Raw genomic sequence first — 13,672 nt, 5'->3', positions numbered from 1 at the left:
GAGCTGGTTCTCTCATTCCACCTTGTGGGTTCTAGAGAATAAACTCAAGTTTCCAGGCTTGGCAGCCAGTTTTCTTATAGGTGGAGCTCCACCCTTTCTACTATTTGCTTGATTTTTGCTGTCTTTATTTATACTGTTGAGAACAGTATAGCATCTTCTAAAAAGTGTGTGTATAGCTGGGCAGGGGATTCCACCACTGGAAAGGCAAAGGCAGGTAGGTAGATCTGAGGCCAGCCTCTTCCACGCAGAGTTCCAGAACACCCTGTCTCACCAGGCGGTGATGGTGCAAGCCTTTAATCCCAGCATTCAGGAGGCAGAGGCAGGCAAATCTCAGTGATTTTGAGGCTAGTCTGGTCTATAGAGACAATTCCAGGACAGCCAGTCTTCCCTGAGAAACTCAGTCTCAAAAAAACAAAACAAAACAACAACAAAGTGTGGTGAAGGTGTCTTTCAGAGGTAGGGCATGCATGTGTTCCCTGCACACCTGTGGAGGACAGAAGACAGCCATGTGGGCTTTAAGAGATTAAACACTGTCACACTTGGCCTGCTTGGCCTTTTGCTGGCTAAGCCATCTCATCAGATCCCAAAACCAAGACCTTTTGCATGTGAGATAATTGAGCTCCACCCACAGCCATAATTTGTACTTTGTTTTGTTCTTTTGCTTTCTGGAGACAAGATTCATTATCTTAATTTGTTTGGCCTGGATCTTGCTATGCTGTCTAGTGGTAATCTGGACTTTAAATATTTTAAGATACTTATATGGTTCATTATTGGGGAGGGGAGATGATACAATTACCCCATATCAAACTCTCTAGAGGTAATGAACATTTTAGATGGATGGCTGTATACTGCTTTAACATTTCAGGGTTTTGTTTTGTTTTGTTTTTGAGCATTATGTACCAGTCACTGAGCTAAGTATTTTTACCTTATGATTTTTCAGAACAACACAATAGGGAGATAACTTCCCTTCGTAAATGAGGAAACTGGGCTGAAGAATTGGCTCAGTGGGTGGAGAATGTTTGCTCTGCAATCATGAGAACTTGAATTCAGACCTCCACTATTCATACACATACCAGCTGGGCATAGCAGTCCACCTGCAGTCACAGTGCACTGTGAGGCTGAGATCTCTGGAGCAAGCTACCTAGCTAGACTAGCTAGCTGAACAGACAAGCTCTGGGCTCAGATATACCCTGACAATAAGGTGAAGAGCAATTGAGGAAGGTACCTGATGTCTATCTCTGGCCTTCACACCTGCATTCACTCTTGAATACCAATATAGAGGAGCAGCCAGGTGTTGGTGACACATGCCTTTAATCCCAGAACTCGGGAGGCAGAGGCAGGCGGATCTCTTGAGTTTGAGACTAGCCTGGTCTACAAGAGCTAGTTCCAGGACAGCCTCCAAAGTCACAGAGAAACCCTGTCTCAAAAAACCAAATACAGAGGGGCCTGGATTTCATAAAATCTGACTACCTCCACGGCCCAAGTACTGGGATTAAAGGACACACTCTGGTCTCATACACAGAATGGAGAATTGGCTGGCAGTTCTAAAAGAACTAAATCTAGTCCTAGGGGATTGGCTTTCCTCTTCTGACCTCATGCACTGGGCATGCATATGCTGAATATTCATACACACAAAAACAACAATCTTTAAAGCATTTATCCCAGCCGAGCATGGTAGCCATCGAGACCTACATCTAGAGGCCTTGCCTCAAAATAAATAAGACTCAGTATTTGGAAAATTATCATAGGCTAACTCTTCTCCCAGGTTGGGCTTGGATCCCACAGGACCCCACATCTCCTTTAAGAACATTTCACTCTGGACTTGGCTGGGGGAATGAACAAGAAGACGATGCCTCCTGGATTCCTGACACAGAGGGTCAAGAAACTCCCAATCCCTGTTCTTTTTGGGACCCAACAGGGCCCTGCATCTACAGAACCCGATTTGTGGGATATTCCCATTTCCCACCTCCCAGTACCTTTGGGGGTAAGTATTCTTTTTTCCTCCATTTTTTTTTTGTTGTTGTTGTTGTTGTAATTTTCAAAGCCTTTGTGCCCACCATAGGCCACAGGACACAATACTGCAGTTGGATAATGTGTCAGTATCAGGTAGAGGTAGGCAGATCTTGGGAGTTGATGCTAACCTGGACAGCAAAGAGAGTTATAGAGAAAAGAGAGTGATGGTAGGAGGCAGGATGTTTGGTCACAGCTTCCCTGCATAAAGCTGTTCATTTTAGCCCCAACACAGCAAACAAGTCCAACGTTAGGGGAGGCTTGAGACCTCATTGCTCATATCCAATACCCGCAGTGTACCGTCTGCCTCCCAGTTGTCTCTGAATTTCCCCGCAAAGAAACAGAAGGTGCGGTCACTGCCTACTCGTTGCTGGGAGTGAAGTCTACTTCAGAGTGTTAGCCCAGTTTGGCTCTAGGATTACGATGTGCCTTTTACTATAGTCCCAAGTCTTCAGGATCTCACCTATATCGATAAAGGCACGTCCCCCACCATGGGTCGACATCCTGTAAGGCCACCCAAGGTCCCCACAAGATGACCGGACAATCTTTAGGGAAATGTCGCGCGGACCCCGAACATGTGCTGTATGTTCCGTGTCGCGGAAAAGGAAGCGCAAAAAAAAACCGCACAAATGCAGAGCTCTCAAGGTTCAGTGGACTTTATTGATTCAACAACAAATGGTTAAGGAAAACCCGTTACCCATCACTCCCGAGGCGTCATCCGCAGACCTGGAACGAAGATAAAAACGTTTGAGTGTCGCATAGAGGGGACTGCCGGATCCGACTACAATTCCGCGTGGAGAGCGGTGTCCCGGCGTTTGAGGATAGAACCGGCGAACGGGAGGCCGCAGGCACCGAAGACATGACGCCGAGAGGGCCGGAGCCCTTTCCTTCTGCCTCCGTACATTACGGGGAACGGGACCGCACGCCCGGTCCCCGCCAAGAAAAGGAGGGTCTACAAGGTCAGGCCCACACCCCCAGCCACTGCAAAAGACCCAAGGACACCCAGGAGAAAGCGGACTTACGCGAGAGCCACATTTGGAAAGACCGCGAGGAGCGCAGAACTCGTTTATGTAGGCCTGGAGCCCGCCCCCGAGCTGCGATTGGTCCGCGTATGCCAGGGGGCGGAGCCTTTTGCGCATGGCGGAACCTACGAGCCGAGCGGAAGTGCGGCTCCGTGTGTGAGCCTCCCGGTGCAGCTATGGGCCCGCCGAGCGGAAAGATCAATCGTCCCCGGACGGTGACTGTGGGAACTGTACCTTTGCTTCTCAGAGCGTTGTCCTCTCCATAGACAGCATCAGTGGTGTCTGGGGTAGCCGAGTGCAGGGATCCCGGGTAGGCGAGCAGAACCTTACTGTGATGCGCGTCTTTTTCTCCCTCAGGAGCTGAAGAAGAAGTTGTTCAAGCGCCGCAGAGTGCTGAGCAGGGATCGGCGACGGAAGCGCCAGGTGGTCGGCGCCGTGATAGACGAAGGGCTGACTACGAGGCACCACCTCAAGAAGCGGGCGTGAGTACGGTACTAGCTTCCTCCGAGTGGTCTTACCTATCTCCTTCCTACCAAGCTTCAGAGCAGCCCAATGTTTTCCTATTTTCTTGTTCTCTCTTCTCCCACGTTTAAGCAGTTCCCAAACCACCAGCCTCCCAATACCGTTGCTCACAGGGTTTTTTAAGTTTGGACTCTACTAAGGAACTAAGCAAGGTTGTCTATTCTTCTGCCCTTCAAAGGTTATATTAACTGAGATTTTTGAAATGAAAGTGCACACATAAATGCAAACTATTAGTCTGAGTTTCTCCAAGGTACACCTAGAATTTTGGATACAAATTCAAGTTCTGTGATAACTTCTGTGGCTTAGGTTGGTTCAGATTAACCTGGGTATCTTGATTCCTATCTGTCCCTTAGGTCCAGTGCACGGGCCAACATCACGCTATCCGGGAAGAAGCGCAGGAAACTCCTGCAGCAAATCCGCCTTGCCCAGAAAGAAAAAGCATCCATGGAAGGTTTGTCTGGGTTACAGAGGTTCCACAAAAGGGAGTCTGGATTTGACCTGGGTTCTTATAATGCTCCCTCTTTTCTTTGTTCAGTGGAAGCCCCCTCCAAGACAACCAGGACTAGTGAGCCACAGCCCAAACGACAAAAGAAGATAAAAGCTCCCCAGGATGTAGATATGGAGGATCTTGGAGATGAGAGCTAAAGTCCCTCCCTCATCTATTAGAAGATTCTCAACTGCAGCCAGAAAGATTTGAAGGACTTTGGAGAAAATACTACTGTATTTCACTGTCCCCTGGAGTTATATATTGGGAGGGAAGAGGGCACAGGAAAGGACTGCAGAGGGCTCTCTCTAGCAGTCACCTCTTTTTGTAATAAAGCCCTAGAACTTTGACTAATGTGTCATTAAGTGCAAGAATGGGAATTGGCCATATAAAACGGCCTTTGAGAGATATTCCAGAAGCAGGATACACAGTGTGCTTGAGCAAAGCAATAAGAAACTAGGTGGTGCACGGCATGGTGGCCCATGCCTTTAATTCCAGCATTTTGGAGGCAGAGACAGGCAGATCTCTGTTCTAGACCATCTTGGTTTAATATGAATTCCAGGGCTGCACCCTATCTCTGAAAGAAACTGGGTGTCTTCAGTGGTCCCCATCTTTCTGGATAACACAGTAAGGATCCTGATAGTAACTCTGACTCTGTACCTGTGTGGCCTGGGATTATAGTAAGGAAGAATTTTTTGTGTTTATTTATTTATTGCTGGTGATGGTAGTGGTTCTGGGAATCAAACCCAGGGCCTCATTCATGCTAGATAACCATTGTGCTATCTATATCCTGAGTGCCTGTATTTCTCAGCACTCATACTAAAGGAAGTCAGTTCTGAGGACTTGTGTTTTTGAAGACAGGGTCTTTCCTTATATGGCCCAGGCTTGTTTTCTTGTTTTGAACATGTGATCCTTGTGCTTCTGCCTCCACAGTGCTGGGACTGTGAGTATGAAACATGCCTGGCCCCAGTTCCTAACTTAACTTTTACCTTTGCAAGCGTCTAAATAGATAGAGGGAAGCTGATGTTAAGAGTGCTTGACACTAAGCCCAACAACCCGAGTCCCATCCCTGTTACCCTAACACTGGCTTCCATGTTTGCATTGTGGCAAGTCTCCCTAAACACACAGTAAATGTAACAACAAAGCAAAACCAAAAATATTTACAAAATATTAGACATGGGCTTGAAGCATTCATCTAATTTTCCATTCTTCTCCTCAACGAAATATCAGTAACAGACTTTATGTGTTTGAGTCTTTTGCTTGCATGAATGTGTGTATACCATGTACACTGCATGCCTGGTATCTGCAAATCCAGAGAGGCTGTTGGATCCTTTGGAACTGGAGTTGTGAGCTGCCATGTAAGTGCTAGGAACTGACCTTGGGTTTCTTTTATTTTTTTAATTATGTATACAGTATTCTGTCTGCATGTATGCCTACATGCCAGAAGAGGGCACCAGATCTCATTGCAGATGGTTTTGAGCCACCATGTGGTTGCTGGGAATTGAACTCTGGTCCTCTGGAAGAGCAGCCTGTGCTGTTAACTACTGAGCCATCACTCCAGCCCTTTTTTTTTTTTTGTTTGTTTGTTTTTGGAGACAGGGTTTCTCTGTATTGTTTTGGAACCTGTCTTGGAACTCGTTCCATAGACCAGGCTGGCCTCAAACTCACAGAGATCCACTTGTCTCTGACTCCCAAGTGCTGGGATTAAAGTGCTCGGGAGGCAGAGGCAGGTGGATCTCTGTGAGTTCGAGGCCAGCCTGGTGTCCAGAGTGAGTGCCAGGATAGGCTCCAAAGCTACACAGAGAAACCCTGTCTCCAAAAACCAAAATAATAATAATGGCTCCATGTAAGTCCAAAGTCCAGCTTGGTGAATCAATGTATTTGTTTTTTTGTCCTGACTAATGTGTGTCCCTCTTCACCCCACCAGACAGGGTTCTTTTTAGCCCTGTGTTGTCTTGGAACTGTCTCTGTAAATCAAGCTGGCCTTGAAGTCATAGAGATCTGCCTTCCGAATGCTGGGATTAAAGGCGTGTGCCACCACCTCCATGCTTTATTGTTTTTGTGTAACAGGAGTGTGACTCTTGGGCAGTTGGATCACTAAAGAGTTGCACCCTGGCACTAGTGGCAATTCAAGAAAGCTGCATTATTTCCGTTAGCTCTAGTCAACTTTCACCTGTATATCCTAGCACTTCTCAAGACTGTAGCTGGGACTGCTAGGGTTGGGGGTGTAGTGGGAATGGTGGCTAGACTCTTAGGTGAGAAATTGATGACCAGCACACATCTGCAGGGAATATTGGTAGCGTCTCCTGTGGATAGCTGTTCTGATTCATGATGGCAATTATATCAGTTCCACCTCAACGTACCTATTTGGCAGGTGAGGAAACAAGATCTAGGAAAACTTTTGTTTTTTGAGACAGGGTTTCTCGGTAGCTTTGGAGCCTGTCCTGATACTGTCTCTGTAGACCAGCCTGGCCTCAAACTCACAGAGATCTGAAGGCCTCTGCTTCCTGAGTTCTGGGATTAAAAGTGTGAACCACCACTGCTTAGCTAGAAAAACTTAAAAAAAATTTTTTGAGCCGGGCGGTGGTGGTGCACGCCTTTAATCCCAGCACTCGGGAGGCAGAGGCAGGTGGATCTCTGTGAGTTTGAGGCCAGCCTGGTCTACAAGAGCTAGTTCCAGGACAGCCTCCAAAGCCACAGAGAAACACTGTCTCGAAAAAAAAAATTGTTTTTGATATGTACAGATGTTTTGACTACATGTTTATATGTGCACTACTTTTGTGCCTGATGCTTCATAGGCCAGAAGAGGACAACCTGTAAGGGTGGGCAGCCCCCTTGAGTTGTATAGGACATAACCAGACTACAAATTCTCAGCAAAAATGAGATTTATTACCCTATAGGGGCAAGCAGTGGAGAGGCTGCCTCTGGATTGGGCAAGTGCAGACCGCAAGCAGCAGGTATTTTTTGCTGAGGTGGGTTTTTAAGGAGAAAATGGGTCTGTGCTAGGGTGAAATTAGTGGTTTCTGATTGGACATGTTAGCCAAATAATGAATTTTGATGCGTGTTTTGTCTCAGAGATGAGTCAGTGGCCAAATAAAGGAATGGACCTTGGGGGGTATCTTTAGGAGTATAATCTAATCCCCTGGAATTGTAGTTGGAAATGTTTGTGAGCCACCATGTGGATGTATGTATTGAAACTGGGTCCTCTGGAAGAGCTGTCACTGAGCCATCTCTCTAGCCCTTTCAAATTGACTCTTGTTATTCAGAGGGGTTTCTGTACCCAGCATTATATAAAAAACTTTAGGGGCTGGATAGGTGGCTCAGCAGTTAAGAGCACTGACTGCTCTTTTAGTAGACCCGGGATTCACAGCCCCCATATGGTAAGTAGCTAAGAACTGTCTATAACTCCAACATCTGACACCCTTACAAGACATACATGCAGGCAAAACACCAATGTACTTAAAGAGAAAGAAAGAAAGAAAAGAAGAAAAGAAAGTGGCTAGAGAGATGGCTCATTGGTTAAGAGCACTGGCTGTGCTTCCAGAGGATCCAGGTTCAGCACTCCATGGCAGTTCACAACTGTCTGTACCTCCACTTACAGGGGATCTGACACCTTCACACCAATGCACATAAAGTTAAATAGCTACAAAAAAAAAAAAAATTTTGAGGCTGGGTGTGGTGGCACCCATCCTTAGTCCCAGCACTCAGAAGGCAGGTGGATCTGAGTTTGAGGTCAGCCTGGTCTACAAAGTGAATTCCCTGACAGCCGGGGTCACACAAAGAAACCCTGTCTTGCAAAACAAAATACAAAAGAAACAAGTTTCTATAAGTCATTTCAAGTGACTTCTCATACTACGTAAGGCAGAGAAGTCATGCTCATCTTACAGTTCAGCAAAGAGGCTCCAGACAGCTGGGCCACTTTTCAGGGTTATATTGCCAACAATGGCAGATAAATCCAAACCCAAATGGACTCCTTTAGATGGTAAAATCTTTAAGGGCGAGAAGACCCATAATAGGTCAGGGTAGTGGTAATCATCTAGTCTCAGATACTCTGGAGGCTGAGGAAGAAAGAGCAAAGAATTACAGAACAGAACTGTTTTAGAACAGTTTTTGTTCTAAAACAAAAGCCAAAGCTAGGTGTGGTGGAATGCCTGTAATCCTAGCACCTGGGAGAAAGAGGCAGGAACAGGCGTTGAAGTTCATGAGACCCTCTCTCTACAAACAAACAGCAAAAAGCAGGCAAACAAAAAGGAGAAATACGCTATATTATTAAGTTATTTTTAAAACAATCTGAGAGACTGTCCTATCGTGTAGCCCTGGCTGGCCTAGGTCTTGATTTGTAGGCCAGGTTGGCCTCCAGCGCCGGAATTACAGGGGTTGAGTCAGAACGGTTTTCCAAAAGCTCCTAAGTTGCGGCTGCACGTCTGTACTATTGCTGTTAAGAAAAATAATAAGGTCGCACTGTGAATGAAAGGTCCCAGGTAGCTTTCATGCGTCGACGAGGCCCTTCGGCGGTGGGGGTGGGGTGGGGGAGAAGGTTGCGAGCCTGTTACTTACTGTGACCGATGTGACGCGGAACCAAAGTACTAGGGCTTCGGACTTGGCCGGACTGATTTTCCTGAGAGGCGGGGTCGCTGGTTTCTGTCGCGTTTCCAGTCAGCGCGCATGCGTCGCCTGTGCTTCGCCGCTCCCGCCTCAGGCTCCGGGTAGGGCTCCGGGATGTCCGCGTTGTGCGACCCTCCCGGGGCCCCAGGGCCACCCGGGCCTGCCCCCGCCACCCACGGTCCCGCGCCTCTCAGGTAGTCAGAGCCCCTGGTATTCCCCCCCCTCATCGCGCGACCCCGCGCCGATGCCCAGCCTTCTCCACAGAAAGCCGGATCCTACCTTGAGAACTCGCGTCAGGGTTCTCAGAGATTCTGGTCGCGTCCTCCCGGAACTCAGGGACCGCCTCACTAAAAACTCTGGGCTGCAGTGCCGGCCCTGCCTTGCCCTTCCCGAGACCTCGATGGCTTCTTATGCCGGCCTTGCTCTGCCAGCACTTGGGGATATCAAGACTCTTGAGAACCCAGCCTCTCTGCCCCTTTCGTACCAAGGCGACTCAGACTACATGGAGGGTGTCTTGGGAACCAAGTCTCGGAGCCTCAATATTTCTGCTCGCCTTTCCTTTGCACACGTCCCTCATTTTGAGGTGCCTTTTTGTTTCTGACCCAGAGGGATGGCTCAGAGCCCTATCAGCCCAGGGAATGCTGGTGTCTTTGACAGAAAAGACAGTAAGAGGAAAGGGGTTTGCTTCCTCCCTCAGCATATCTTTCTGAACCTCTAAGGCAGAGTTTATCTATGTGGGGAGGGAAGGGATTGAAAGGCTTGCTCATCTGTCCCCCGTGACACCCTCCCCCCCATTGTTGGCACCTTGAAGGTGGCTAATTGTTAGTCCGTGGTTAGGACTCTCTTCTTTCATTTTTTTGAGACAGGGTCTCTCCATGGAGAGATCTAGTTGTCCTGGAACTCATTATGTAGAACTAGGTTGGCCTTGAACTTACAGAGATCTGGGTTGGAATTAAAGGCCTGTACCACCAAGACTGGCCTAATTGTTGTACAATATGAGGAGGCACACAACTGGGAGGGAGAACTTTTAGTAAACTGTTTACAGTTTTCCAGCCATTAAGAAATTCCAGGGTGCTTGTGCTGTCCAGGTGGCTGGAAGATGTTAAAGCAGGTATAGGACTCCAGAATATATTAACTTAATTCATCAAATCTTCATTGAGTATCTTCCATATACCAGCACCTCGATAGAACAGAATTCTGTGGGCTTCTTCTTTTTCCTTGTTTCATTTATTTATTTATTTATTTGTTTATTTATTTATTTTCGAGGCAAGTCTCACTTTGTAGCTCTGGCTGTCCTGGAACTTACTATGTAGACCAGGCTGGCTTTGAAATTACTTAGATCCACCTGCCCCTGCCTCTCAAGTGCTAGGATTAAAGGCATTCGCTACTACTCTGGCAGGAATTCTGTGTTTTAAGAGCATAGAAGTGGTTCCTGCCCTTTTGGAGCATCCAGCCTGACTTCTTCTGCTTCTTTACCTGTAAAATGGGATCATGATAGTCTAACCATATTGTAACCATATTGGTAAAGTACTTAAGAGTGGGGCTGGGACTGTAGCTCTAGCCTGCAATGCCTAAAGTCCTGGGTTTGATATCTAGCACTGAAAAAGAAAAAAAGATACCTGGATATTTGAAGTATAACATGCTATTGATATGATTGTTGTTGCTGAAAGAAAAATAGCATTTATAGAATCACTAAGTTGAACCAGGAGTGGTTATGTTTCTGAACCTTTATAAATTCTTATGAGGGACATTTTGCCCTATTGTACATAAGGCAAACCAAAGCTCTTGTTAGAAATGTGACTTTCCTAACATCTCCCAATGTTCTGAATCAATTCCTTTGCTTCTTTATAGTGCCCAGGAGCTGTCCCAAGAAATCAAGGCTTTTCTGACGGGTGTAGACCCCATTCTGGGCCACCAGCTCTCAGCTCGTGAACATGCTCGATGTGGTCTTCTCCTGCTGCGTTCTTTGCCACCTGCTCGGGCTGCTGTACTGGACCACTTGAGAGGTGTTTTTGATGAGAGTGTCCGGGCCCACCTAGCTGCCCTAGAGGAAAGTCCTGTGGCTGGTCCACCTCACCTCCGTCCACCTCCACCCTCCCATGTCCCTGCTGGTGGACCTGGCTTAGAGGATGTGGTACATGAAGTACAACAGGTGCTGTGTGAGTTTATCCGGGCCAACCCAAAGGCCTGGGCGCCTGTGATTAGTGCATGGTCCATTGACCTGATGGGACAACTGAGTAGTACATATTCGGGTCAGCACCAGCGTGTTCCCCATGCCACTGGCTCTCTGAATGAGCTGTTGCAGCTGTGGATGGGCTGTAGGGCCACCCGCACGTTAATGGACATCTATGTGCAGTGCCTCTCAGCTCTCATTGGCAGCTGCCCAGATGCGTGTGTGGATGCCTTGCTGGACACTTCCGTCCAGCATTCTCCACACTTTGACTGGGTTGTGGCCCATATTGGCTCTTCTTTTCCTGGCACCATCATCTCCCGAGTCCTCTCCTGTGGCCTTAAGGACTTCTGTGTCCATAGTGGGGCTGGAGGAGGAGCTGGTGCTTGTGGTGGAAGCTCTTCTCAAACCCCGTCTACAGACCTCTTCCCTGGATCTCCTGTCATCCCTGGGGAAAAACGGGTGCCTAAGATTGCCTCAGTTGTAGGCATCCTAGGGCATCTGGCCTCTCGCCATGGAGACAGCATCCGACGGGAACTCCTGCGCATGTTTCATGATAGCTTGGCAGTGGGCACTGGGAGCCGCAATGGGGAACCCTCCCTTCAGGCCACAGTTCCTTTCCTACTGCAGCTGGCAGTCATGTCGCCAGCTTTGCTAGGCACCGTATCTGGAGAACTTGTAGACTGCCTCAAGCCCCCAGCTGTGCTAAGCCAGCTGCAGCAACACCTGCAGGGATTCCCCAGAGAGGAGCTGGACAACATGCTAAACCTGGCTGTGCATCTGGTGAGCCAGGCCTCTGGGGCTGGTGCCTACCGCCTGCTGCAGTTCTTAGTGGATACAGCTATGCCTGCTTCAGTCATTACCACCCAGGGCCTGGCTGTGCCAGATACGGTAAGAGAGGCCTGTGACCGGCTAATCCAGCTGCTATTGCTACATCTACAAAAACTGGTTCATCATCGGGGAGGGTCTCCTGGAGAAGGACTGCTGGGCCCGCCCCCACCTCCTCGTCCAGTGCCCTTTCTTGATGCATTAAGAAACCATGTTGGAGAGCTGTGTGGAGAGACATTACGGTTGGAACGGAAGCGCTTCCTCTGGCAGCACCAGCTCCTGGGCTTACTGTCTGTCTATACTCGACCTAGCTGTGGACCTGAGGCATTAGGCCATCTACTGAGCAGAGCTCGAAGCCCTGAAGAGTTGAGTTTGGCAACCCAGCTATACGCAGGGCTAGTGGTTAGTCTCTCTGGCCTTCTTCCCCTGGCCTTCCGAAGCTGCCTGGCTCGAGTGCATGCAGGGACTTTGCAGCCTCCCTTCACAGCCCGCTTTCTTCGCAATTTGGCCTTGCTAGTGGGGTGGGAACAGCAGGGTGGTGAGGGCCCTTCAGTCTTAGGGGCCAGGTTTGGGGAATCGGCCTCAGCCCATTTGTCTGATCTGGCTCCTCTTCTGCTACATCCAGAGGAGGAAGTAGCTGAAGCTGCTGCCTCTCTCCTGGCAATATGTCCTTTTCCTTCAGAATCCCTGTCACCTTCCCAACTTTTGGGATTAGTGAGAGCTGGGGTACACCGCTTCTTTGCTTCTCTAAGGCTGCATGGCCCTCCTGGTGTAGCCTCAGCCTCCCAGCTTCTTACCCGCCTTTCTCAGACTTCCCCAGCTGGGCTCAAGGCTGTCCTGCAGCTGCTAGTTGAGGGAGCCTTACATCGAGGCAACACAGAACTGTTTGGAGGGGAGATGGATGGGGACAATGAGACTCTCTCAGCTGTCTCAACCCCTTTGGCTTCTGCCTCTTTGTTGGACATTAACCGGAGGCATACTGCAGCTGTGCCAGGTCCTGGGGGTATCTGGTCAGTTTTCCATGCTGGAGTCATCGGCCGTGGCTTAAAACCACCTAAGCTTGTTCAATCTCGAAACCTTCAGGAAGTGATCTATAACACCCAGAGCCTCCTTAGCCTTCTAGTGCACTGCTGCAGTGCACCTGGGGGCAGTGAGTGTGAGGGTTGCTGGAGGCCTCCCACCCTGAGCCCAGAGGCAGCCAAAGCAGTTGCAGTGACCTTAGTGGAGAGCGTGTGTCCTGATGCAGCTGGTGCTGAGCTGGCCTGGCCCCCAGAGGATCATGCAAGGGCCACTGTGGAGCGGGATCTCCGCATTGGTCGACGCTTCCGGGAACAACCCCTTCTGTTTGAGCTTTTGAAGCTGGTAGCAGCTGCTCCCCCAGCACTGTGCTACTGCTCCGTGCTGCTGCGGGGTCTGCTGGCTGCCCTCTTGAGCCATTGGGAAGCCTCTCGACACCCTGATACAGCTCACTCCCCCTGGCACCTGGAGGCATCCTGCACCCTGGTGGCTGTCATGGCTGAGGGAAGCCTCTTGCCACCAGCCTTGGGTAATATGCACGAGGTATTTAGCCAACTGGCACCTTTTGAAGTGCGTCTGTTGCTGCTCAGTGTCTGGGGTTTTCTCCGGGAGCATGGGCCATTGCCCCAGAAGTTCATCTTCCAGTCTGAGCGTGGTCGCTTCATCCGGGACTTTTCTAGGGAGGGTGGAGGTGAAGGAGGATCCCATTTGGCTGTGCTGCACAGTGTCCTCCATCGCAACATCGATCGCCTGGGGCTCTTCTCTGGCCGTTTTCAGGCACCTTCACCGTCCACTCTGCTTCGTCAGGGGACTTGACCTTTTTTCTGCTTCAGAAATCGAGGGAGGTTGAACAGTGAAAGAAGAGACTAAGGTGCTACAGAAGGGTGAAGGCTTCTAAGTCCGTACATAATGAGCGGTGTCACTTTTTTCAAACCCCACCATTTTTTCTAAATAAAATTTGCCGAGTTGAGACAAACAGTACAGTGTTTCTATCTGACTCGGAAAGCACAGAAC

The 13,672-nt window shown here is 48.9% G+C and overlaps 2 protein-coding genes, 1 long non-coding RNA gene and 1 other non-coding gene across 4 annotated transcripts; 2 read left to right on the top strand and 2 right to left on the bottom strand.

Annotated features, from left to right (window-relative positions):
- Positions 1-2,648: 2,648 nt before the first annotated feature.
- LOC107977878 lies at positions 2,649-8,757 on the bottom strand. Its single transcript, XR_004769043.1, has 3 exons — positions 8,596-8,757; positions 3,267-3,392; positions 2,649-2,736 (listed from the first exon to the last, which is right to left on the bottom strand). It is a non-coding gene; the product is annotated as an uncharacterized LOC107977878 (long non-coding RNA).
- On the bottom strand, positions 2,812-2,960 carry LOC113834983. Its single transcript, XR_003484056.1, has one exon. It is a non-coding gene; the product is annotated as a small nucleolar RNA SNORA57 (small nucleolar RNA).
- Positions 3,119-4,388, top strand: C3H11orf98 (chromosome 3 C11orf98 homolog). The gene is made up of 4 exons (XM_027408341.2): positions 3,119-3,247; positions 3,390-3,514; positions 3,908-4,005; positions 4,090-4,388. Exons 1-4 carry the CDS (start codon positions 3,122-3,124, stop codon positions 4,197-4,199), a joined length of 459 nt encoding a protein of 152 aa, XP_027264142.1. The 5' UTR covers positions 3,119-3,121; the 3' UTR covers positions 4,200-4,388.
- Positions 8,682-13,636, top strand: Ints5 (integrator complex subunit 5). Its single transcript, XM_027408336.2, has 2 exons — positions 8,682-8,837; positions 10,495-13,636. The coding sequence occupies exons 1-2, from the start codon at positions 8,758-8,760 to the stop codon at positions 13,472-13,474; spliced, it is 3,060 nt and encodes a 1,019-aa protein (XP_027264137.1). The 5' UTR covers positions 8,682-8,757; the 3' UTR covers positions 13,475-13,636.
- Positions 13,637-13,672: the final 36 nt, after the last annotated feature.

This window comes from Cricetulus griseus, chromosome 3 (assembly GCF_003668045.3).
Source record: "Cricetulus griseus strain 17A/GY chromosome 3, alternate assembly CriGri-PICRH-1.0, whole genome shotgun sequence".
Classification (NCBI taxonomy): domain Eukaryota; kingdom Metazoa; phylum Chordata; class Mammalia; order Rodentia; family Cricetidae; genus Cricetulus; species Cricetulus griseus.
This window is presented reverse-complemented; position numbering and strand designations above follow the sequence as displayed.